Source organism: Furipterus horrens, unplaced genomic scaffold, assembly GCF_987537825.1.
Source record: "Furipterus horrens unplaced genomic scaffold, mFurHor1.1.pri manual_scaffold_1, whole genome shotgun sequence".
NCBI lineage: Eukaryota > Metazoa > Chordata > Mammalia > Chiroptera > Furipteridae > Furipterus > Furipterus horrens.
In genome coordinates this window covers 124,372,559-124,399,703 of record NW_028327171.1, presented here as the reverse complement: position 1 = coordinate 124,399,703, position 27,145 = coordinate 124,372,559, and the positions used below count along the sequence as shown (strand labels likewise).

General features: G+C 39.5%; 1 protein-coding gene across 3 annotated transcripts; it reads left to right on the top strand.

Annotated features, from left to right (window-relative positions):
* Nucleotides 1–4,283: 4,283 nt before the first annotated feature.
* On the top strand, nucleotides 4,284–25,943 carry LOC150021885 (ATP-dependent RNA helicase DDX18). Of its 3 annotated transcripts, XR_016511384.1 has the most exons (15): nucleotides 4,284–4,466; nucleotides 7,361–7,738; nucleotides 9,794–9,931; nucleotides 11,313–11,448; nucleotides 11,831–11,931; nucleotides 12,050–12,249; nucleotides 12,343–12,457; nucleotides 15,039–15,178; nucleotides 16,080–16,241; nucleotides 16,568–16,720; nucleotides 17,385–17,498; nucleotides 21,123–21,179; nucleotides 21,711–21,888; nucleotides 23,653–24,322; nucleotides 25,122–25,943. XR_016511384.1 is itself a non-coding variant. In XM_090279399.1 (14 exons), exons 1-14 carry the CDS (start codon nucleotides 4,382–4,384, stop codon nucleotides 23,793–23,795), a joined length of 2,100 nt encoding a protein of 699 aa, XP_090135525.1. In that variant the 5' UTR covers nucleotides 4,284–4,381; the 3' UTR covers nucleotides 23,796–24,363. The 3 variants fall into 3 exon arrangements, 2 of the variants coding, with proteins under 2 accessions (XP_090135525.1, XP_090135528.1); XM_090279399.1 differs by lacking the exon at nucleotides 25,122–25,943 and having other exon boundaries at nucleotides 23,653–24,363; XM_090279402.1 differs by lacking the exons at nucleotides 21,711–21,888; nucleotides 25,122–25,943 and having other exon boundaries at nucleotides 23,653–23,707.
* Nucleotides 25,944–27,145: the final 1,202 nt, after the last annotated feature.

Genomic DNA, 27,145 nt, shown 5'->3' with positions numbered 1-27,145 from the left:
CAAGACACAAGAAACATTGTACATAGGACAATGACTCCTCAGTCCCCTTCAAAGTAGGCACCTTGGAATCTCACAGTTTTCGGAAAAGCCATAGTTGCAGGGCACCAAATCTGGGCAGTAGTGGGGCTGAGTCACCTGCATGATTTGATGTTTCACTAAAAAAACTCCACAGAAGACATGATGCATGAGCAGGTGCATTGTCATGATGAATATGCCATCACCAGTTGCCCATAGCTGCAGCCTTCTGAATCATCTGAATAGTTTCTGCAGAGGAATGTTCAAGCTTAATGCAAAATTTGATGGAGATTCATTGCTTTATTCACTCAGTCATTTTGAATGTGACAGCCACACAGTACACAGGGTCACTCAACAATATCTACCATGCCCACTGACTAGTACAGTGAAGTTGTCATTGTTCACGCATGTGCATTCCAGTCAACTCTCCTTAGCTGTCAGGTTACATCAATAATGCACAAACCATTTTTGTTATATTAGCAATGTCTGGACTTTTCCTGGATGGACCTCATATAACTCTTGAAATACTATCAATACCTAAAATAAATCATTTTCATACACCTGAAGGGACCACCTTTCCTGGTCTAAACATCTTGAATACACTCAAACTCTGGGTTCTATGGTCTTACGGAAATGACTCTGCCAACCCTCACTATTAGCTGGAAAAGACCACATTCTAGAGAAGAGGGACTACTTTCCATTACTACTACCAAGGCATTCTGAGACCCACAAATTTAAGTTACAACAGAAAGGAAAATAATAATTTTGAGCACTTCCTATATGGAAGATATGCTAGTTGTTTCACCTAAGAGTACTGGATGTAAATTTCAAAGTCACATACTCAATGCTCATGTGGAATCACATGAATGTATGTACAGATAACTATAGATGTAGGTAGGTATTGTGTGTTCTTTGCTCTTTGGTGTGATAGGCAGTCAGGCGTGACCACAAGAGGAGGCAGACACAAGAGAGGCTCAGGATGTTAAAGATTACTATACTCACAGGTTGAAGAAACAGTAGTCACACCACGCCATGGGAAAGCACCAACATCTGTTAGGAGGCTGAAGGAACAGGATCAAGAGGAGAACAAAGGTCACAGCCTTTACTGGAGTTCCATTGGGAAAGTCAAAGTAGTGTTACCAAGCGAAGGCAGTTCTTTCACGTGGTGCCTCGGTGTAAAATCCAACAACTAGTGTTGGGGAAAACAGGTCTTTATTTACGATATTCCAACCTGGGGAGGGCAGTGAGCACTTCAGCTCAGAGCCCTGTTCTTCCACAGGATCCAGCACTTCCCTTGCTCCCCAAAAGACTATAAGCCAAAAACATGCCCAGAAGTTCCCCATCCCTTATCTGTCAGCTGTCTCCTTCAGGATCTGGGGTATTATGTCATCAGCCTCTGTATGACAGTCCAGGAAGACATGTGCCATGTTGCACTGAATCATGCATGGTTCTCTCTCTGCCCTTTCAAAGCCACAAGGACCTCTTCTCTCTGCAAACTGCGTGGTTCTCCTTTCCAAAATGGCTGCTGCCTTATTTTTAAATCCCTGACTGTGGCCTGTGATGCAGTGGGCAGGGTAATCAGTTCTGACCATTCACAGAATCTTGCACAGGCCCTGTATGCTCTCTCTTCAGCATTCCATAGTCAAAACCCTTCCCATCTCCTTGGGGCCTTGGAAGAACCAAAGCCATTTGCGTAACTAAGATACTAGCTACCAGCTATAGATATGCAAAGGTATCTTGAAAGCTTCTCTCTTCCTCCATCCCCCAACCGCAGGCTCTGGGGATTTTTTGAGGGGGACCTGCTCTATAACACTAGGGCAGGGTAAACAATTTAAATTAGATTGGCTAGTTGCTTAGTACCTGGCCCTAGAATGGTTAAAGCGGAAAAATATTGCCTCCTGTGAGAAATGTTCACAATAAAACACCAGGACACAGGACTTTAGCAGTAACAGAGGCAGTTGTTTATTCACAGATCTGCAGTTCTGGGCACAGCCAAAAAGCCAAATCAACAGTGCACGCCAACATACTGAGCAGGCCGCTTTTATCCTAATGTGCGTAAACCCTCCCTTCCTCTCTCCCCCTCCTTCTCCTTCTCTGTTTTTCCATGCTGGATACTCAGGAGTTACAATTTAATGTGATTAACTAAATTAGCTGAGGGTGATAGTTAACTTGGGGTGATCTGGTTATAGGTCCGTCTCCAGCTCTTCTTTGTAATTTCCCTATCTTGTTTGCTGGGCTGTCTAGCTACATTTTCCCATTTCCTGAATTTGGTGATAAATACCCACCCCCCACTTTGATCTCAGATATCCTTTGTCCTCAGAAGCATTTGTGGTGAGCTGCGGAATGCCCCTTTCCGAACTTGTAAGCGTGCTGATACTGTTAACTCTGGCTCAGAGATCCTGATTCAAGATTTAATTACATTTGTCCTTTGCTGCTAATTATTTTCTACTGGTTCGAGAGTCGCCATTTCCTTGCCCCTTACACTCCTGGTGTGCACAAGCCAGATAAAGAAAACATGGCCCTGGAGTGCAATTGGTTCAAAACCTCAGGAGTTTCCTGGGTGAAATATGAAATTGGCCTGTACACAGAGGGCAAGGAGAGATGGAAGAAAGAAGGAGACCACTCCAGATTGGTAGGTGGCAGGCTTACCAAGCAAGGGAACTAATTTACCAGGTTTGTCTTAGTTACCCGGAAAGTGCATCACCCGTCGGAATCTTAAAAGTTTATGAAGTGCCTTAATTGGGTTCAGTCATTTACATCATCCAGATGGTCTCACAACCCACTGCTCTCTCCACGATTCATCCTGGAAATGCCTCCTTCCACTGTGGAAATGTTGAGCAGAAATACATTCCACGGCAGTGGAGGGGATGAGGAGCTTCCAATTGCCTTCTTTCAGCTCCAGGGTCAACAGGTGGGTCAAGTTCTCTCAATGACTTCCTCCAACAATTGGTTAATTTGTATATCAAAGGCATGCTCCTGGCTGAGTCTTTCCCTATCTCTAAGAATTGGCTAGGCCTTGGAGGAAAATCTCCCATGAGGAAACATTTTTTTAGTAACAAAATATCATAATATACAAAAAATTAAAATATAAATAATACAATGTATACACATATATATTTAAACTGTTATCTATTTAAACTGTGATATATGTGTGTATATAGGTGCAGCTGCGTGTGTGTGTGTGCAGGCCAGTTTAAATTTGTGACTCACGTTTTAGCCTGCCTATTCATGAGCGATCTAGGCACATCACGATTTGTTTGTCTTTGTTTTCCAGCCCAATTCAATGTGATTTTTCAGTCAATTTATTCATCTTCTGTTTAAACTTCCCCCAAGTTCTCCCTCTCCCTCCCTATGATCATGCCTACTCCTCATCAGCTCTTGCCCTACCTCTCCAAGTACACAAATTAACGCAGGTTTCATTGACCCTTCTCATTATTGTTCAGCCCAAATTGGTTACTGCCAAGGAAAATTGGGGCAGCTTTTTAAAGATCAATATTAACTTCTTTAAGAACTGTCCCAATTTTTTTACAGTTGTAACTATTTTTTTAAATTAAACATTTTATACACCCCTCTCCCCACCCCCCCAAAACAGTAGATAAATAAAATAAAATAAGAGGCCCACTAGCTGGCCAAACTATAATTTCTGTTCTGGACTCCTAGAGAGTACATGGATGAGCTTTGTGGATTTATAAACCTGTTTTTCAAACTGCAGTCAACCCATTAATATCACAGTGATATAAATTTAAAGGCATAGTGATGCAAATTTTTAATGGCTCAGAATAGAATAATTAATGATAGAATGAATGGAATGGAAAGAAACATGAGTAAAACACAAGAGTAAGGGTGTTGCTTTGAGAAATGTTATATTTATGTGACCATGTGTACCAAGTGACATAGAAAGTGTATTTCTAAGGAGAGTGGACAAAAAAGTTTGTAAATATAATATAAAATTTGGACTTTATTCAATTTCCCTAATTGTCCAGGGTCCAAAGACAGCAAGTATATAAACTGGAGAGTCCCTAAGGGCCTTCACTGGGTTTTGTTTCTTGGGTCTCTTTGGGGGTTACTCAAATTCTGCCAGGACTCCCAATCGTTTCGATGCCCTGCCTGCCAGCTCTGCCACAAAGTGAATTCGGCCTCCACGCCCCCAGTGGGCGCTGCATACAATCTGGTCGCCAAGGGCAGCACGGCGCACGCGCCCGGAAGCGTTCCACCCGGGACATATTTCTCGGTACACAAGCGTTGAGCGTTTCCTGTGATGTATTACCTGTTGGCCGAGCTGCTCACGTGCTGCCCGAGAGGAAGGAACGTCATTGCCGAGACAAGAAGTCGAGCTGTGGCGCGGCTCTGAAGGCGATCCATCAATATGTTTCACCTACCGATGAAACTCCTGCGCAAGAAGATCGAGAAGCGGAACCTCAAATTGCGGCAGCGAAACCTAAAGCTACAGGGTGAGTGAGATCTGCTACGTTTCGTGGCGCCTCGGTCGCTGTGGGAGCCCACGCAAGAGCCGTGGCGCTCTTCGAATGTCACCGGGACTCCGGTGTGCCGCGAGCGGCGTCTCTTAGAGCACGTGTGTTTGTTGAGAGTGAAAAGACAGCCCGAGGCGTGTCCCGAGCCGGTGCCCACTCGGCTGTGGCCTTCCATCTGCCCGGACTTGCTGACCAGCCATTTCCACCTCTACTTCCCATTCTAACTCCCCCGCCACATTAAGGTCCCCCCTTCGTCTCCACCTCTCAACCCATTTCGAATCAGACACTTGAAACTAACTCCATGCAGTTTGCATTTACATTATATGTAATATTTAATGTCAATTTTTTTTTTCAAAAGAAGCTCATTGCAGAGGCGGATTTAACGGCAGGCGCACTGGGCGCCCGCCCTGGGCCCCGACTTCTGAAGGGCCCCGCAAAACCCAACTTTACACTTTTTCCTAATGACACCAAGTTTGGTTTCATATGTGCAATTTTAATTATGTACAAGTTTATAATCGGCAGTGAAACCTGATAGTATGTTCATTATTTCCTAAAATAATGAAAATTATTTTTATTATTTCATTACTACACTGCATACTATACGCATACTACACTGCATAGGCTTATCGCAGCGATAGGATCGTATTTGCTACTTCGTACTTACAAAGGTTCTGCAGTGCAGACTTAAGATATATGCAAATACGCAGGGATGTAAATTAGTTGGTGGATATGTACTTGTTTCATTTACGGTTTTAAAAATAGTTTTCTGTGCCTATAAATAAATATTCAGGTAAGTTGAAATTATATTAAAATAAAATTAATTCCTGTTGAAATTATATTAAGATAAAATGACTTCCTGTTACATCAGTGCCTGGGTTTTTGTAGTTTATGAATAATTTTTGAATTTTAATTAATCATTAATTTATTGCTCTATAACGAAAAATCTCTTCTCTAGTATTCTAATCATTCAGACTATTAAATTTTCTATTTTTTCATTGGTAACTGGAAAAACTTTGTGATTATTATGCTATTATTAATTATACATATATTCAAATTTTACTGGAAATAAAACATTAACGGTACATAATATTTTTTACTTATTTAAAAATATGGTTAACATGTATTTTTATTTTCCCTGTCTATATTTCTGAAGGGGCCCAATATTTTCTTTTGCCCCCAGGGCCTCAACCAACCTTAATCCGCCTCTAACTCATTGTCACCTTTTCACAAAGGTTTCCTGATACCGTTACCTTCCCCTACCCAAGTTCACTGGCTCTCTAATCCTGTTGCACTTACATATTTGCGATTCTGAAAGTGTCTTATGCAAGCACACTGAACAAGCACACTTAGAACGCAAAGCCTCTCTCCAGCCCTATCTTCCCATCACTTACAACTTGAGTTTCTAAATTCCTTAAGGGCTTCTACATATTTGTATCTTTCACAAAGACACATAAACAAGAATTTTACTTGAATGTCACCTTGCTTAACTAACTTCCTGACAGTAAGCCAGAGGCCTTGAAGATGTTCAGAGTAAGCGTTTTGGTCCTGTATAATAAGATGTAAACCCACAAAGGCAATTTTTGAGGTCTGATGCTTTACCCCTATAGGTTTTCAACAGAGATTAGTTTATTGGAAGAAGTCTTGGAGGAGTGGGGAGGTTTGTGGGTTTTAGAAATAATGTTTTTGAACTTCCCTTATATTTCCAATTACTAACTACTTTTTGGTAGTTGGTGGAATGATTAAAATAAAAGGTGGTGCTATCTTTTTCTATATATAAACATGGAAATTTGTAAAGACATTCTCAGGTAGTTTATATGAGAATTGGGTTAAGTGTATGGTTTCATCAACAATTTTCAGTTCACTAACATCTAGGAAAGTTGAGGGTAAAGGTTTTAAAGTTGTATTTACAGTAGTCCCTCTCTATATCACGGTTCACTTATCGCGGCCTCGCTGTATCACGGAATTTTAAAAAATATTTAATTATTTATTGCAGATTTTTTTGCTATATCACGGGATTTTGAGGTACTGTATATGTATGTTGTTAAATTACATAGGTTTAAGAGTGTAAAATATGTTTAAGAACATAAGTATAAAAGTGTGGAGAAGGTTAATAAGGGAGTGGGGAAGGTTAATAAGGGACTGGGAACGGTTTATAAGGTGTGGGAAGGGTTTATAAAGCCTTAAAATATATATAAATACTAAAATAAATGTCACGTTCCATCTTCACGGATTTTCACCTATCACGGGGTGGTCTAGAACATAATACCCACGATAAGTGAGGGAATAGTGTATATGAGAAGCAGTAGTTGTGTGAATAAGATGTAAGTTGTTTCTAATCTGTTAGTCACATATATATCAAATACCTAATATTAAAATGTATCTTTTGTAACTACCATTGTCTCACCCTAGCTGTTTAAATATTTACCCTCATAAAGTTTTCCTGTCATAGGCTTTAACTCAAGGACAAAGATGGTGGTTTTCTGAAGTAAGAAATACAGCTTTCCCTTTTCCAGCATTTTCCCTTAAAAGAAATTTACTTGTCCTGTAGTACAACATCATAAAATTGCAAATGGTGTTAATAATGAACAGCAAGCCCTCAGTTAACATCATTTTATTCAGTGGCGTTGGTTAGGAACTTAGCTCTCACTTATATCAATTAGCCTATGGTAAAATTGGTTTTGTTATACGTGGTTTCATTGCAGTTCCAGGAACCTATCAATGACATTAAGTGAGGACTTAAGTGTTTATGGAAGGGAAGTAAAAGCTAAGTCATTTCAGTTCTAGAAGCCACAGAATTTCTCATTTGGGATTACAATGTTTCTAAGTAAACTTCTTCTTTGTTACAATGTGGTTTGTGTCTGTTTTTTAAACAGGAGCCTGGAATGTGAGCCTTTCAGAAACTCAAAATGGAGATGTGTCTGAAGAAAGAGTAGGAAATGGAAAAATTAAAAAAACCTTAAAACAACCTATGAAGGAAGGCCTATCAGAAGACCAAAATGGAGCTACATCGGAAGAAATAGTGCGAAGTGGAAAAGTTAAAAAACCCATAAAGCAGTCTATGAATAAGGTCTTCACAGAAGCCCACAATGGAGACATATCCAAAAAAAAGGTGGAAAATGTACAAGTTAAAAAATCTCCCAAGGAATCTACCATATTAACCAATGGGGAAGCAGCAGTGCAGTCTCCCAAGTCAGAATTGAAGAAGAAGAAAAAGAAGAAAAAGAGAAAAATGGTGCATGATCATGGGTCTGGTAAGTACTTCATTTTTTAATTTAAGCTGTTTAATTTTCAGTTATTCCTCCTTTTCTTCCTTTTTCTATTATTATTGTGCCCACGTGACATTCAAGAAGTCCCTATATGCACTAGTATGTCAGAAACTAGGCTGGTAGCTAAAGGAAACATTGAGGGGGGTGGGTGTTAATTTAACTTTTCTCAAAATATTGGTCAATGTGTCATGCCTTTACATCCGCTAACAACCTTCAATAAAACCTCACACTTGAAGAAGAATCTCCTTAGACATCTAGAAATTTGCTGTTCTGTTGCTGGGCTTTTCGTGATAAACAGAACATACTGTGGCGTAGTATTTCCCTATTTACAAACAGAATTGTGGAATTATTGATACTAAAGAAATCCGGGCTGGTAGTAGAATCTACCTTATGTGACCTTTATGTATTCAGGGACTTGGCATTAATGATTCTTTTCACTTCTGTCTTTTTTGCCCCATTCCTTTTTTCCTACTATGAATTTCTTCCTTTTAAAAAGAGAATCAGTGATAATTTGAACATGCAAAGTGTACAGAATAGCAGTTAGCAAACTTTTTGATAAATAGAATATTAATTTCCAAATGAGTATTGGAGGGGTAGTGAAGTTTTCCTTTGGAAGATGATTGGATTTGAATAAGCTTAGGTGAAAGCAGAGGCACTTTAATTGAGATCTGAGCAAGCAGAGATTTCAAGGGGGGACAGAACAGAAGTCAGCAAACTATTCAGCCTTCCACCTATTTTTGTTAAAAAAACAAAACAAAACAAAACAAAAAAAACCTATTGAAATGCTGCAATACCCATTTGTTTACTTGGTTTTTGTGGTGACAAAGACCACATGGCCTGCAAAACCTAAAATGTTTATTATCTGGCCCTTTGAAGAAAAAGTTGCCAACACCTGGGCTAAAATTTTCTGATTATGTCTTATCTGAAATAAAGCTTTTGTTTAGAAAGAAGCTTTGAACTTTTCCAAACGTACACGGCTGTCTCCATGCTGCCTACGAACTGATACACTTGCAGGTTATGAAAAATTGCATAAACAAAAAGTGAAATAAGATAGAGAAAAGCATGAAGATAAGACATTACACTTTTTATTTAAGAGTGATTGTCATTCTGTACTAAAGTTATTAGTGCCTTTAGGTTTCTTTTTCTAAATAAGCCCAAGGAAGTGATTTATTTCTACTCTCAAACATTGAATTGCAGGGCTAGGGATTTTAAGGACTATTTTAAGGAAAATAGATAGGTCATGAAGACCGTATCCATGTTTTTTGAAAGTGTGGGTCTTGCAGGTTGACCGTTTCCCAGAAGGGTGGTAGTAAAGTCTTAAGGAAGAGGGCAGTTCTGGGCTACAGAGTCCTGAGTTCTGGTTTGAGGGAGGTCTGTTCTAGCCAGTATCACTGACTGCCATAAATTGATAAAAGTCCAGGATGGTAGTTAACCCATCTGACCCAAAGTAACATTGGAGAGTGTAATGAAAGCTGTCAATACAGAAGTAAAAAGCCAGAAGGCCTTACCTTTTCTTCCCTCACCACTTACATTCAAGGGACAGGCCAGTTTCTTTTATCCAGCTACATGGATTATTGCTTCTGCTTTATAGTCTTTATCTTTGCTGACAGGAAGATCCTTTGATGTTTCTGTGCATCTTTAAAACAAAATTAGCTTTTATAGAAAACATTTAATGGCATGGGAGGAAAATTAGTGCTTTGTTATGAGTTTTGTTTTGTTTTTTAATTAATGATATGCTTTCTTTTTCCCTCAGTGAAATATATAGAACTTGGTGCAATTAGAATACTTAAATTGTTTAGTTAGATTTTTTTTTTTTTAATGGTTACTTAAGAAAGTTTTGTTGGCAAATCTGGATGTCCTGCATTTTTTAATATAACTAAATCTTTAATTATGAAAAAAATTCTTAGCAAATTAAAACTGAAAATGTGTTAAGCTTTTAAAAATATGCCTCTTTTCATCATGCATCTTTTATTTTGTGATCTCATTTCGTATTTTTACTTCAAGAAAAAAAATGGGGTGTTTTGTTTTTTAAAACCAAAGATACCAAAAAAGCCAAAACTGAAGACAAAGGTGAATCTGAAGCAGGTGCCCAGGCTCCTAGAGAAACAGAAACCAGTATGGAGAAGCCAGTGGATGAAGAGGACAGTGAAGCGCCCTGCCTGCCCCTGGGGCTGACAGGTGACTCCAGCAAGGTTTCCAGATAGATCTTAAAAATGCCATATGTTTCTGGCTTATAAGATTTGAAGTTTCAATTGTGACTTTTACCTGGAAAAAGTAAGGATTGACCAGAAATGTTTTATATCTTAAGTGCTGCTTTTTATATTCCATATCGTGTGTCATAGTTTTTGTTGTTTCTTTCCTCTATTTTTTCTTTTTATTCCTAATAATATTTTAATAATGCACACTAACAGCTTCTGGGGTTCTTTGTTCCTTTGGTTTATTATTTTCTAAAGCTCATTCCATGTTGTAGTAGGAAAATCTTTGGCCAGAAATCTGGAGATTGGAGGTTTAATACTAGCTTAGTTACTAAGAAAGGAGGAGGAAGGAATTAGCATTATTGAAGAACCTGTGCCAGGTTAACCTCCTTTGGTCCTTGTTTCTATATCTGTAAAGTCAAGAGTTTAGACTAGAATTAGTTGCTCATAACCAAAAATGTCTGGGAGTTAGCTAAGTTGTTTGGTTTGGGTTTTTTGTTAAAATATTGAGGCTGAATGCCCAGACCAGCATAGTCAGAATTGCAAAGGTTACGGCAGTAGTTCTCCACCAGGGCAGTTTTACCCCAGGTAGAGTTGATGCTTCCCCTGCTGAAGAACTGCGCACCTGATATGTAGGTTCAATCCAGCATTCTGGCAGTGTCTGACACTGTTGTATTTTGGGAATGAAATTAACCACTCTTTTTTTTTTTTTTTTTTTTTTTAATTATTTATTTATTTATTTATTTGTTTGTTTACTTATTTATTTTTAGAGAGAGGGGAAAGGAGAGAGGGAGAGAAACATCACTGTGTGGTTGCCTCTCACTCGCGCCCCCAACTGGGGACCTGACATGCAACCTAGTCATCTGCTCTGACTGGGAATCAAACCAGCGACTCTTGGCTCGCAGGCCGACGCTCAATCCACTGAGTCACAGCAGCCAGGCCTTAACCACTCTTTTGATTGACTTCACACTTGGTTATTATTATTCTGATGGTTTTTTCTTTTAATTTCAGATTTCTTAAACATTTTATTTCTGAACTCTTGTCCCTGCCCCGACCCTTGGCATTTTCATTACATAACAAGTCCCTTGATTGTACCTCTTCTCCATCCCTCATTATTTTGTTATAGTATGGGCTCTGGACTTTAAATTACACCGCCATCAGCAGTGGAGAAATTTTTTAAGTATAGGGTCTTTTTCTTAATATTACATAGAAATGGTTGGGAATTAGTCTTAGTGGAAGAAGCTTTTGTAAGCTTGACTTCAACCCAGTAATGCTTTCAATCAGCAAAGCTAAGTTAGGCAACTCTAGCTATATCAACTATTAACAATGATAAATGTGCTAACAATAAACTGTCTTCCGTTTAGGAGCTTTTGAGGATACTTCATTTGCTTCCCTCTCTAATCTGGTCAATGAGAACACTCTGAAGGCAATAAAAGAAATGGGTTTTACAAACATGACTGAAATTCAACATAAAAGTATCAGACCACTTCTGGAAGGCAGGTATGATCTACATTGATTGATGTCTGACCATTAGTATCTCTATTTTTAGTGCCAGGAGTTTGGAAAAAAAATACCAGTATGTTCTGTTGATTTTGCACTGTGTTGGTTTACATATCCAACCAGCCTTTAAGGGCTTTAAATGATTTACTGATATTTGAAGGAAAGTGTTTATTTCTGTTTCATATTACTATTCTTACTTCTGATTTAAGTATTTTACCCAAGCGGTTGATTTCAGTGATAGAAAAGGTAGGAACTTTGTCTTTCTTAATGCTGCTCTATCCTGGAAGCCTAAAACCTATGTGATTGTGTCTGGTAGCTATTCAGTGAGTATTTGGTGAATGAGTAGACTGAGGGTCTCCTTCTTTCCCTTTTTCATATTCAGGGATCTTCTCGCAGCTGCAAAAACAGGAAGCGGCAAAACCCTGGCCTTTCTCATCCCTGCTGTGGAACTCATTGTTAAGTTAAAGTTTATGCCCAGGAATGGTAAGCCTTTGATCCGATTGTTTTCTGCCATTGTCTCACTAGAAGTTTATTGTAGCTTTTACGAACTTATGGTGATAATTAGTTTTCCTTTTACCATATATCATTTTTTCCTTTTTAGGAACAGGAGTTCTTATTCTCTCACCTACTAGGGAACTGGCCATGCAGACTTTTGGTGTTCTTAAAGAGCTGATGACACACCATGTTCACACATATGGATTAATAATGGGTGGCAGTAACAGATCTGCCGAAGCACAGAAACTCACTAATGGGATCAACATCATTGTGGCTACACCAGGCCGTCTCCTGGACCACATGCAGGTAAGAGAACACTAGTATGTAGTACCTGTCTCATTGTCTTGTGTGAAACAATCTTGACAACTAATAGTGTTTCTTTGTCCTTTGTCTTATTAGAATACTCCAGGGTTTATGTATAAAAACCTACAGTGTCTGGTTATTGATGAGGCTGATCGTATCTTGGATGTTGGGTTTGAAGAAGAATTAAAGCAAATTATTAAACTTCTGCCAAGTAAGTTGGTAGCATCTGCATGTGGTTTACAAAGTAGTTGTTAGAAGAAAGTGAGGGTTCTTTATGAAAAGTATTAATACCAGAATTTTAAATAGCAAGTAAAGTGGCTATGCCAATGAGCTTTAGAGGTAGTTTAGTAGGATGCAATATAAGCAATTCAGTGGGTTTTTCATTCTAGAGTCTTAACGAAAGTCAAACAGTCCAAACATATGTCTTAGTCCCATCAGCCCCCACCACCCCATCTTACTTTTTCTTCTGACATCTCCCAGGTTGCCATAGACTTGTTGCCCTCTATGTGATATTTAAGTTGTACATACCTTGATTATAGTACTTGTAACATTATAAACTGCTTATATCTGTAATAAGGCCATTATTATATTAATTATACAATTTGTTTTTTAATGCTTTGCTGAGATAATTGACATAGTCTGTACATATTTTAAATATATAATTTGATAAACTTTGTTGATGTTACACGTGTGAAACCATCATCACCTCTATATAGTGAATATCTCCATAACTCCCAAACATGTCTTCATACACCTTTGTAATCCCTCTCAGCCTCAGTAGGAGCAACCTTCACTTACCTCCAGCAGCTATTCACACACAAAGCTCTCTCTCTCAGGCAACTGTTGATCTGCTTTCTGTCACTGTAGATGAGTTTGCTTTTTCTAGAGATTTATAAAGTTGCTATGAACATTCATCTTGGGTACCGTTTGAGAAGTGGAATGGCTAGTGTACATTCAACTTCTACCATTTTACATTCCCATCAGCAGTGTACAGGAGTTCCAGTTCTGCCTATTAAGTCTTGAAATTAGGTGGCGTTAACTCCTTTGTTCTTTCAAACTTGTTCTGGCTATTCCTGTCCTTTGCGTTTCTATATAAATTTTAGAATCAGTTTGTCAGGTTCTCCCTTAAAATCTGATTGATTAGTATGTTCATGATAGATCATTGGTGGAAGACAGTATTGAGTCTGTTCAACCCATGAATAAGGTACATCACCAGTTAATAGCTCCTTGACTTCTTTCAACAGTGTTTATAGATTTTCAGAGTACAAGTTTTTTCACATCTTTTGTCAGCTTTATCCCTAAGTATTTCATTAAAATTTCAATTTCAAATTGTTTATTGTATGTACAGTATTCCCTCACTTACTGCGGGTATTATGTTCTAGAACCCTCCTGCCCCCCCGCGATAGGTGAAAATCTGCGAAGTAGGAACCTTATATTTATTTTAGTATTCATATATATTTTAAGGCTTTCTAAACCCTTCCCACACACTTGTAAACCGTTCCCAGTCCCTTATTAACCTTTCTGACTCCCTTATTAACCTTTTCCACGCTTTTATAAACACTACTTATGTTCTTAAACATATTCTACATGCTTAAACCTACATAACTTTAACAACATATGTATACAGTACCTCAAAATCCCACGATATAGCAAAAAATCCGCAATAATTAAATATAATATTTTTTTAAATCCCATGATATAGTGAGGCCACAATAAGTGAACCGCGATATAGAGAGGGCTACTGTACACATACAGTTGATTTTTGTGTATCTATCCTAAGTCTGGCAAGGTGATTATTTCTATGTCCAACTGGATTGTTCAGTATGACCCTTCAGATGAGGCTAGTCATGTCATATACAAATTTAAAAAGTAAATTAAGTTCACATAATATTTCTCCTGCCTAAGTGCACTGGTGAAAACCTCCAGTACAGTCTGAAGACTTCTTTATCTTATTACTAATTATTAGAGGGGAGTCTTATTCCTGATATTAGAAGGGAGAGTGTTCAGTCTTTCTCCATAAAGGATGATGTTAAGTGTAGGGTGTTTTTGTAGATGCCCCTCATCAGATTGAGGATGATCCCTTCTGTTTCTAGTTTGCTGAGATTTTTCAAATCAGAAGTAGATGTTAAATTTTGTCAAAAGCTTCTTCAGTGTCTGTTGAAATGATCAGATATTTTTTCTTCTTTAGTTTGTTAATATGGTGAATTATATTGGTTAATTTTCAAATGTCGAAGCAACCAACCCTGCATTCTTGGAATAAGCCCTACTTGGCTATGCATTATCCTTTTTGTATATCACTAGATTCAGTTTGCTAAAGTTGTGTTTAGAAATTTTGCATCTGCTCATGAGTCATTGTTGGGTTTTGGTATCAGGGTAATGGTGGGCTTCAAATAATAGGTTGGGAGTTAAATTCTCTTTAGTGTCTGGAGAGTTAGTGAAGAATTGGTGGTATTGTATTTCCCCCTTAAATGTTAGAACTCAACACTGGAGACTTTTGGGGATGGAGTTTTCTTTACATAAAGATTTTAAGTACAATTTCTTAAATAGATACAAGGCTGTCCAGGTTTTCTGGTTCTTCTTGAGTAAGCTTTAGCAGTTTATCTTTCAAGGAAATTGGCCATTTCATCTGAGTTGTCAAATTAAGATAAAGTTGCTCATGATATTTACTTAATATCTATAATGATATCACATCTCCCATTTTCAATAGTTCTACTTAGGAGCATTTGTAGTTGTGAAGCAGTTCTAAGGATTCCATGCAATATTTGGGTTATTTTTATGTGTATCTGTTTCAGCACGCAGGCAGACCATGCTCTTTTCTGCCACACAAACTCGAAAAGTTGAAGACCTGGCGAGGATTTCTCTGAAAAAGGAGCCACTGTATGTTGGTGTTGATGATGATAAAGCTAATGCAACAGTGGATGGTCTTGAGCAGGTACTTTCTGTCGGTGTCTTAAATGTTAAGGATTTTTTTTTTCCATTAGTATGCCCTTGTAATTCTTCGGAGTATGTGCCAGAAAGCAGGAGGGCTATTGAACTTTTAATTCAAATATAGTGAACTTGGGTATTGGGTCTCTGGCTCTCCTAGTATAACTTTTCTTGAACTTGAACTCTGAATAATATAATTAGCTGTCTGTACTGTCTCTTAATACCACTTGCCATGTAGGAAGCATTATGAACCACTACCGTTTATTGGTGCAGTAAAAAAGGAAATTTGTTGTTTTAATAATATCTTGTTCTAAGATGAGAAGTGAGTTAGAAGATGGAGAGACTGGTTTCAGGCATGTAGCTGTGGAAAATCAGAAATGAGGTGACAAAGATCCAAACTAGGTTGATTAAAAATAGAACTTTAAGATAGAGTCTTTGATGAATAAAGTATTTTCTGTAACAATTTAGCTTAAAAACTTTCATTGGTTTTTAGTTTTTAAAAATATATTTATCCAGCTTTGTTATCTTGTTTAGGGCTATGCACTGAAGCTATGGTTATTTGAGATCTTGTTATTAAAGACCTTTCAAAAAATGAATCATTGATAGATCTTGAGAGTTGCAGTTAGTAAAGGTGTTAATATATTATGGTTGCAAGAACTGTTGAGAACCAGTAATCTCAGTAATATGAAACGAATTTAGTGTCCAGTGATTACAGTCTGTTAAAGGAATCAAAAGAGCTTAAAAAAGTCTTATTTTAGGAATGCTTTGTTAGGATGATGGCATAGCTTTACTACAAGTAAAGCTTGACTGTGTGTGCAGTTTGTCAGTGCATTCATCAAATTATTGACTCATGCAGCCGAAAATATCCATTTGGTTACTTTGTATCTGTTCATTTGAACTATATCTAGGGATATGTTGTTTGTCCTTCTGAAAAGAGATTCCTCCTGCTCTTTACATTCCTTAAGAAGAACCGGAAGAAGAAATTAATGGTCTTCTTTTCATCTTGTATGTCTGTGAAGTACCACTACGAGTTGCTGAACTATATCGATTTGCCTGTCTTGGCCATTCATGTAAGTGATAATGAAGTTTATTAAAAACTGGTTGTGCTTATCAAGGTATACAGGTGGTGGGTGGTTGAGGTATTACTCTCCTCTAAACATAGGTTAGTCAACATTGGGTGATTGATCCTGTGTGCAGGGAGCTTTGCTGGGTGTTGAGGGATGAGAACCACAAAGGAATAAGAGACACCACCTACTTAGAAAAATAGGATGTAGGCCAGGGAATGAACTTGAAATAAAGTAGCTTCACAGCTCCACAATTTTGGGGTTCTACATCTAGACCTCCCCAAAACAGCCTCCAGTTTCCAGTTCTAATGGATGTTTTGATTTGATTCTAGGGGAGACAGAAGCAAAATAAGCGTACAACCACATTCTTCCAGTTTTGCAATGCAGATACAGGGATATTGTTGTGCACAGATGTGGCAGCTAGAGGGCTGGATATTCCTGAAGTTGACTGGATTGTTCAGTATGACCCTCCAGATGATCCCAAGGTAACTGGTATCTGCAGTTTCTCATAATGGTTTCATTAAGGAGCACACTTACTCTCCCGGTTCCCTGAGAAATACTACATTTCACATTCAAAGGTTTATTCCCTTAGTTATGCAAATCATATGTTATCGTACAATGACTTTTCAGTATTTCTCTGGTGCTGATAGTATTTAGGACTTTTGCAGGACCCAAAGGGTGTATGTAAAACGAATTGAGAGGCATCAGTGGAACTTAAACTAGGAATGTTATGTGCTTGCAATGATTTGTTAAGAGCAGCAGGTGTCAAATAAAATTTGCTTACAGAGATAGATAAGACTCTGTAGTATATGTAGTAAAATAAGTTAAGTATTTTCAACAAGTAATAGATTATATAAATTGTCAGCTGGCATTTAAACATGTTTCAGAAAGCCATTTGGAGGATGAAGCACACTTACTGATCATTTTATTAGATCATAGAGTTCATGTGAATAACATGTTCAGCTTTCCTTTGGCCTGGATATGGAGCATGAAGAAGGAATGATGGACTCAACTTTGGGAACAGCCCTAGGGGAGGGGCACCATCTCATAAAAGAGGTGCAAACACGCTTATGTCCAGTGCCACACAAGTCCTGGACGTGCAGTCTGTGGCAGTCAGTGTGTGAACCTAGTTCTCTCTCTCCACCTAAGGAATACATTCATCGTGTGGGAAGAACAGCCAGAGGCCTAAATGGAAGGGGGCATGCCTTGCTCATTTTACGCCCTGAAGAATTGGGTTTCCTTCGATACTTGAAACAGTCCAAGGTATAGATCTTTGCTTGGATAATCTTAAGTTGGAAACAATTTCCTCTTTGTGTAGAACTTTTTGGCCAGTGTGATGGCGTTCACTGTTTCTAGAAGTGTCTGAGGAATCATGATTTTATTGCAGTGCTATTAGAACCGTTGTTACAGAGGTAAACAAATGAGATTTCCTGTGGGTCTGGCCCAGAAATGTAAACAGAAAAGCTACCGATGTGGCTCAGTCCTTGAGCTCTGTGTCAGCAGTGCGTCTTGTGTTCTCTTCTCTCCTGTCCCGTCCCCTATACCGTTTGAAATCACGTCCATTCCTTTAAAACTCCATCACCCGTGATCATCTCTGCCTACTACTCCCCTCCCTACACTCTTCTCTGCATCTTTTTCTCCTGGTGTCTTTTCCTCTTACCATACCCAAAGCAGTGGGGAATCTTTATTCACCCCTTCCTCTTCTTCCTCTCCCTCATTCATCGACTCTGCTTTTCCTTCAGTCTCTCCCTTATAGTTAGCTCTTTACCATCTCAAGTCTTTCACTAAGAAAAATAACTTCAACCCTAACCCCATTCTCCCATCACCACCTCCAGTGTGGCTACTGCCTGTTACCTTTCTTCAGTCTGCCATTTTGAAAATGATTTCTATTTTCTCCATTTGTTTTCCACTCACCCAGTTGTCTACCCCATTCTGATCTGACTTTGGCTTCATTCTACCTCACCAAGTCTGAATTTCTTAGAATTGTAAGTGTCCTCTTTGTTGCTAGATGTTGTGAATATTTATCAGGCCTTATCTTCCCTGATAGCTGCCTCCTGTGGGCTTTCCCAGCACAGTCTTGCCAAGTGCATTTTCTTCCATACATCAACTAGGTGTAGTTCTCAGAAATGGTGCTGCACACTTTGCACATTTCCTTTCTTTCTTTCTTTTTTTTTTTTTATCTTTTATTGATTATGTCATTACAGTAGTCCCAATTTTTTTTCTCTTTGCTCCCCTCTGCCCAGTACCCTCCTTTCCTCCAGCAATCCCACCCCCTCCCCTTGGTTCATGTCCATGGGTCATGCATATAAGTTCTTTGGCTTGACCCTTTCCTATATTATTCTTAACTTCTTTCTATTTTGTACCAACCAAATATGCTTCTTAACCCCTGCACCATTCCCCATTCCTTCTCCTTCCCCCTCCCAGCTGATAACCCTCCACATGATCCCCATACCTATGATTCTGTTCCTATTCTGGTCTACTTAGTTGGATTTTGTTTTAATTTTTTAGATTCAGTTGTTGATAGTTGTGAGTTTCTTGTCATTTTAATTTTCATAGTTTTGATCTTCTTTTCCTTAAATAAGTCCCTTTAACATTTCATGTAATAATGGTGTGGTGATGATGAACTCCTTTAGCTTTACCTTGTCTGGGAAGCACTTTATTTCCCCTTCCATTCTGAATGATAGCTTTATTGGATAGAGTAATCTTGGGTGTAGGCCCTTGCTTTTCATCACATTTAATACTTCCTGCCAGTACTGTCTTGCCTACAAAGTTTCTTTGGAGAAATCGGCTGATAGTCTTATAGGCACCCCTTTGTAGGTAACTTTTCTTTTCTCTTGCTGCTTTTAAGATTCTCTTTATCTTGAACCTTTGGCATTTTAATTATGGTGTACCTTGGTATGGTCCTCTTTGGGTGTAGCTTGTTTGGGACTCTATGCTTCCTGGATTTGTATGTCTGTTTTCTTTGCCAGATTTGGGAAGTTTTCCTTCATTATTTTTTTACATAAGCTTTCAATTTCTTGCTCTTCCTCATCTCCTTCTGCCACTCCTATGATTCAGATTTTGGCACGTTTAAAGTTGTCCCAGAGGTTCTAAGCTTCTCATTTTTTTCAATTCTTGTTTCCTCATTCTATACTGATTGACTGTTTTTTTCTTCCTTATTTTCCAAATCATTGATTTGAACCCCAGTTTCCTTTCCGTCACCATTGGTTTTGTGTAGATTTTCCTTCGTTTCATTTAGCATAAACTTCACTTCTTCCCTTTTGCATTTGCCGTATTTAAGTATTGGTCAAGCCTGTGAGCATCTTTATCACTAGTGTTTTGAACTCTACGTCTGTTAGGTTGGCTCTCTCCTTATCTGTTAGGTTGGCTATCTCCTCATTGCTTAGTTCTCCCACTGAAACCTTGAGCCATTCCTTCTTTTGGGCCATACTTCTGTCTCCTCATCTTGACAGACTCCTGTGTTTGTTTGCCGCTGTGTCTTGGGTAGAGCTTTTGCTCCTGTTACATTGTAAGAGACGGAGCCTTAGGTATTTGTCAGTACGGGGCGACCCGTTTCACCACGTTGTGGCACTGTATGTGGGGGAGGGTCTGAGAGGGAACAATGCCACTTGCTCAGCACTCGCCCCTTTTCCATGCACTCATCCCACTTTCCGTATGGGACTGGCACCCTTCTAGCTGTTGCCCTGACCATCGTTCCCAGAGTGGCTGGGTCTGCAGACATTCTAGGACTGTGGGGACCCTTTAAACAAGGAGACTCTACTGAGAGACATGCAGTTTCTTCCTCCACCCCAACTCACGCTGGTTTGCACAGTCAGGAGCAATGAGGCTTTATTTTACCTGGCAATGGGACCGTAAGCTGTGCAGTCTGGTCTGGTGCTGGGAGCACTCCCCAGGTGTCCCTCTCACCTTTTTAAAATATGTGACTGCTCTTTCCACTGGCCTACTGCCACAACACCACATCCTCTCCGCCCCGGCTCTGCCCCTCCTACCTGTCTGGATGAGGATTTCTTCTTTTATGTCTTTGTTGGATTTCCTTGCAGCTTGATTTTCTGGAACTTCTTGTTGTCTCTAGTTTTGAGGTAGTTGTTTCCTTCTTAGTTGTGGAGAGAGACACAGCGTGTCTGTCTAGGCCTTCATATTGGCCGGAAGTTGCACATTTTCTATGAAATGCCCTTTTCCTGGTTCTCTGGATTGCCTCTGGTGTCAGGAAACTGTTGTCTTCTGGGAAGCCATCACTGACCCTCTGCCTTCCTTCATGTTCCTGCAGCAGAAGTGCTCATTGAGTTGTTGCCTCATCACTTATCTGTCTCCCCGTAAGACTGCAACCTCTCTGAGGGCAGGGCCCATGGCTTGGGTAGCTATCTCTCCTCTAACACCTAGCACAGACCTGGCACTCTTCAGTTATCTAGTAAGTAATGGCTGGTCAGAAACCCTTCCTGTAGGTGTCTGTGGTCCTCATGGCCTCTGGTGTCACAGGCAGTGTTGTGTCACGGCAGCTCTCCTGACTAGAAGCTTTGGGCTGCCTCATCACCAGAGAGATCCTCTTTAGAGAAAAGGGATCCATTGACTCATCTCTGTAAAATTCCTCACCTTCCTTTTAGGAAGGTTCTTCAGTCCAAGCTAAGTCCAGTTTGCAGAAGCAAGATAAAACTTTCCCATTGGCATTGAGAGGCAAGGGGGAGCAGATGTCTGTGCCAGGAAAATTCCATAGACAGGTTATCTTGTCACCTTTTCAACACTTTGTGACCTGCCCTGATATCATTGCTGCTTGGCTGCATTATGTCCCAGCTGCTTGTAGGAGTTGTCAGCTTTTCACATGCCGCCTCATCTGAAAATCTGAGTGCTGATCCATCCTAAGTTACTAATCTTCATACTTTTGTTTTCTAGGTTCCATTAAGTGAATTTGAGTTTTCCTGGTCAAAAATTTCTGACATTCAGTCTCAGGTTTGTTTGTTTATTTGTTTGATGACCTCAGCTTCATTCCAGCATTGCCTCTGTTGTGTTCCATTGTCAAGCATTGTCCTCTTGGTCTCTCTTTTTTTTTATTTATTTTTTAATCCTTACCCAAGGATATGTTTATTGATTTGGGAGAGAGAAACACCAATGTGAGAAACATCATTTGGTTGTCTCCTGTAAGCACCCCAACAAGAGATCAAACCTGCAGCCTTTTGGTTGACCAGATAACGCTCCAACCGAGCCGCACCGGCCAGGATGCATCTCCTTTTTTATTTAATGAGAAGTTTGGACTATGTGATCATTCACGTTTCTTGCTATGCTGATTACCACATTTCTATCTCTATGTTGTTTCAGGCCATACTGTACTGGAACTTCTTAATTAATCTTCCTGCAGCATGATTTTGCAAATGTTACAAAGCTTGGAACAAGTATATTGAGACAAGTGTTTTTGTAGGGTGGTTTTTCTAATATAAGTGAAATTTGCTGTGTTATTAAAACCAATGTTTATTTCCATTTCAGCTTGAAAAATTGATTGAAAAGAACTACTTCCTTCATAAGTCAGCCCAGGAAGCATATAAATCATACATTCGAGCATATGATTCCCATTCTCTGAAACAGATCTTTAATGTTAATAACTTAAATTTGCCTCAAGTTGCTCTGTCATTTGGTTTCAAGGTGCCTCCTTTTGTTGATCTGAGTATCCTTTTCTTTGTTGTTAGGACTTCAAGCAGGAATTAAGGGACAAAAGCTTGGCTGGGGCATTTGGGCTTAGCACTGGGTTGGTGTGTGCTCTGGCTGGGAACTGGAGGAATGGTATCCAGCTTGATCACTGCTTCTCAGGAGGCAGGGATTAGTTACAGGAGTGAGAACTACACGGACAAGACAGGTTATGACTTCGGCCTTAAAAAACAAAAAGGAATTGGCTAGCAGACAGAGCCAGACTACTGTACAATCCGAAGAAAAGCACAGAAGAGGGAAATTGCAAGGCTCCACTGTGTGAGGTCCTCAGGCTATTCCAAGGCTTTGTTGTTGGTGGAAGTCAGGCTCCTCCATGGGATTGTGAGAAAAACATTCTAAGAATCCATGCAGGAGACTATGGTGTGGAAGGATGGTTTATTTGTGTGGAAGGCTGCCCCTGTCTCTCCTCCCCATCCATCCCACCATGGAAAAAGGCCCACTGTGTCTCAGCGAGGCCAAAATAAAAGCCAGTCTCCAGAGTTTCTGCTTCATATTAAAGCTTAGTCTTTTGGAGCCCACACAGTCTATCCCAGGGCCCAGTAGCTGCTGGACCCACAAGGTCGTCGCATGCTCCTGGGGAAGAGAGTATATGAACAAACTGGACTAGTGTGGGTTCCCGAGTGGGGGAGAGGCTGAGCGAGAGAGCAAGTACACGTGAGCTTTGTTCCCCTGGGATTGTATTAGCCTGGGTTTGCGATGGATCAGGTGATTTTTCAGAAGAACCAATCAACTTCCCAAGCTTTCATGTTTTTTTTTTTTTTTTTTTTTTTTTTGATGGGTCCACCCCCTAGTTAGGCTTCACTGTGTGAGGTCCTCGGGTTGTTGGGAGACGTCACTCTGTGAGGTCTGTGGAGGAGCAGGATGCTTGAAAACTGAAAAAAGAAGATAGAACCTGTCAGAGGGCTTTTATCCTTTCAGAGCCGCTCATACAAGGAAGCTGCATAATCAGCAAAAGAAAACTTAAGTGCTACTTCAGATAAAAAGAAAAAGGAATATCTCCAGTTGATTCTGTTACACTTTATTAGTGCTTTGTTACCACATTTTTTTTAAATTTATTGATTGATTTGAGAGAGAGAAACTCTGATTTATTGATGCATTCATTGATTGCTGCTTGTATGTGTCCTGACGGGGAATCGAACCGTCAACCTTGGTGTATAAGGATGATGCTCTAACCGACTGAGCTACCCAGCCAGGGCCATTATCACATTTTCAACAGAAGAAACTGAAGCAGCTTAAGTGAGGTTTATTCAATAATGCTATGGTTTTTAACTCCCAAAAGAGAATTTGGGTTGCCAACCCATCATAGGCACTAAGTAAATGCCTACGTGTTGAATTATATGAAAATAGAACTCCACTTTTTTAAGCATTCCTGAATCAGCCTCAAACAGAAGTGAAAATCATTTGTTTTGACACAGGGAGTATTTTTTGTGTTCCTTTAAACTTGATGATGTACCTCCTGACTTCTTATAAGTACTTGTCTTGAGTTTCTTGTGTGGAGAAAATAATGACTGTTATACTGGACTTAAAATCAGCTGCTAATTTTAGTCCACAGTCACATGAACACTCCTGATTTTCTGAAAATATGTTGCATAGGCTAATGTTGGTGTTCGGGATGGGGGTGTGGTAAAGGGACAATTGTGTTCATACTGCTTGGTTCTCCATGTAGATGTTAGATTGAAGTTTTATCTTCATGTTGCTTGATTTCCTTAACATGCACCTTTAGATGTGAACAGCAATGAAGGCAAACTTAAAAAGAGAGGAGGTGGTGGTGGATTCGGCTACCAGAAAGCCAAGAAAGTTGAGAAATCCAAAATCTTCAAACACATCAACAAGAAGTCTTCCGACAGCAGGCAGTTCTCTCACTGAAGACATGCCTTCCCTTCATCTCCAAGAGCTTGTCCTGAAATGAATTTTTCTTAACAGAAGAATTTTTTTACTTTAATATTTGGACTGATCTAATGGGTATGAATTGACTAGGGTTGCAAGCACTGAGCGTTGATATTTCCAGCAAGTCTCTTTTATTTGGAGTTATAAAACAGTTCAGTTTTTCTTCATTTCCCAAGGACAAAGCAAGGCATCTTTTTGTTCTTTGTTGTGATTATAGTTTTTTCTCATTTGTCATTGTTTTAATTCTTTTTGTACCTTTCTTACTGGTGTCCGAATATTTTTGCAGCATGGACTGCTATAGTAACCTGCTGTGAACGGCAGGTGACCTAGTACACTGGACAGGAGGTGATGGTGGTGGTGACAGTGCAGGAAATTGTCTCGGTTTATTTTTTTGGTTTTTGTTGTTTGTTGGACCTTACTTGTAGTTCTTGACCCCTCCTGGAAATGCTGCCATGTAAAGGGGCAAAGAGCTTTTGGAAATACCTAAGAAGCACCTTCCATTAAAGGTATCATCGATTTTTATATATACCAGATTTTAAAACAACAAGCCTTGCCCAATTTATTGTTTTAGGAGCAAGAAATATGAGTATTATGATTTGAATAAAATTCCCCTAGCAGTTCTGTTTGGAATGGGGAGGGATCTGAGACTTCTGAGCCTACTTATACCACTGTAGGTACAGTAGTCACCTATTCTCCATGTGGTAATTTAACAAAGACCTTTAAAAAGAATAAGAGTCTTCATTCAGATTTGTTTCAGGTGATTTGGATTTTTGTGAACCCTTTCAACTCTGCAGAGTACTTAGAAGGCAAAACATCTTATTAAAAATAAATAAATAAATAAATATGCCTATTTCCAATCCATCAAACAAAATTTACAATAAAATTGAAAATGAACAGAGATCAGAAAGAGCAGAGTAAGTTTAGTAAGATGTGGTTTTTTTGTTGTAGGAGCCCTTGATTTATGTTTTATGTGTTTTGTATTTTAGCTCTAGTGTGTTTCATACCTAGAAAATGGTTATTACATTTTGTAACAATTTAAAACCAAAACTGCTAGCATCATGTTGCTGTTGTGCCAGTTAATATTTATAGATCTTGTTAAAATAAATGCACTGAGAACATCAAATGTAGAGGAAACAGTCTGATAAATAGCATTCCAGAAGGGAAAGAAAGGAGTGATATTCTGCAGCTGGGTTCAATCACTGTCTTTGTAGCTGGACCTGTCGTGGGTTTCAGACCTTGAATGCCAGACTCTGGTCATTTAATAACTGTTTCTTTATCCATAACTTTTTTTCCTTTTTGTTTCAGAAATAATCATGTTTCAGAAAATACACAAAAGGAAAGGGGAGAATATTTAATCACTGAACAGAAGTAAAGACTGAATATTTTGGTATATAACCTTCCAGTGTTTTATATATGTACTTTAAAATTTTTTATCAGAAGTGAAATCCTCTACCCACTATTTGTGACCAGCTTGTTTCAGAACATGTTATTTTCATCAATTTTGTGTTTCATTTATTAATATGCTTTGTTAACCTTGCTTGGTCTGCCTAGATTGGGGTTTTAGATACCTGATTGTCTCAGCATGTCTACGAAAAGGTAGAACGATTGTTCCTACTAAAAAAACAGCTAGGAACCTCCAGGCAACCAGACTTGACCAACCTGTTCAGGATTAAATGTGAGGGAGCCAGTACTAGAATTGTAGACAGGGTCAGGGCACCGCCATCTGCGAGGCTTGTTAGTGCAGGGAGAACTTAGCTTCCTGTGCTAAGAGCACAGCTGCTGGTGGCCCGTGTGGATCTGCTGACTTGGTGGGTGGGATTAAGTGGCTGTAGCCAGGAAGGTTGGCAGCGTGGGCAGGGAACCAAGCAGATCACTTTGGAACCTCTGGGCTGCAAACAATGATAAGTCATTACTACATTTAAATTTTATTTTGATCTTAGCAGACCTGGTTATTGTAACTAAAGCTGAATTTGGTACCCAAAAAAGGATCTTATTTATTCAGTTATATGTAATAGTTAAATGAATGGTCTAGAACCAGAATGCCTGCATTCAAATTCCAGCTGTGCCTCCTATTTTTCTGGTCCCGTTAAATAAGTAAAACAAAGTAATAAAACCTTTATAAGGCAGCATGAATTGAATGAGCTAAGTGCTTAGGACAGTGCCTGGCACAAAGTACCCTACCCATTATTAATACATGCATCCTACATGAAAAGTTTGCTGCCCAACAGTATCAGGTATGAGGACTCATCAAAAATCCTGAGCCAGTTTGGACCTTTGGAGTAGAAAGACTTCTGACAGTCTGGATCCCCTTAAATTCTGAAGAAAGTGCTCCAATCCTACAGCACCTTCCTAAGGCAACTGTCAAGTAGATTAATGCAGTTTCAAAGTGACTGATTTGTACTGAGTGTTGGGTGGAAGGATCAACACAGAGCACTTCAATAACCCTAAGTCGCCACAAATTAAAGGCCTCTTAGGTGTCAGCTGTGCACAGGACACAGGTGCCTCTGGTTGGGTTCTTCTTAGGAGCCTGGTTACAGTCTAGAGAAGATAGAAAGGTGCCATGAGCAATTGTAATGTGTTCCAAGTCATGATAGTTGCAGGCACATAGAAAAATCATCCAGCAATTTCTAAGACAGGAAAACTGCATCCTTGAATTCTGGTGGACTTTGGTGGATAAAAGAGTTGTGGAGCCCTGGCTGGTGTGGCTCAGAGGATTGAGCGCCAGCCCGTGAACCAAAGGGTCACTGGTTTGATTCCCAGTCAGGGCACATGTCTGGGTTGCGGGCCAGTTCCCCACTTGGGGGCACACAAAAGGCAACCACATACTGATGTCTCTCTCCCTCTTTCCCCTCCCTTCCCCTCTCTAAAAGTAAATAATTATTTTTTTAAGGTGATGGAACCTTCTCTGCCTACAGAACACAGGCTTCTGTCCTGGGGAGTAAGTTCCCAAGTTCCAGTTGTGCCAAAGAAGAAACAGATTTTTAAAGACTTACTTGCCCCATGTCCAGGAGATTCTGATTTAGGCCTTTGGCAGGGCACAGGAATCTGAATGATTCTCCTGCACAGCTAGGTTTAGAAACATCCAAACAGGAATCAGTACATACACAGACTCTTGCTAAACCGCTGAATGCTCCCATCTTGCAAAGTGAATATACTCAACCCAGAAATGGGTTAGGTAAGGTTAGTCATTCACCAACTAGGGTAGCTCAGAGGAAACACACGAACTCGGGCTTTCCAGAGGAAAACAGTTGTCTTAAGTGTCTTTTGCTTGAAAAAGCACAATGTAGGACAGTATAACCACCTGGCCCTCATGCTTCCTGCAGCCAGAC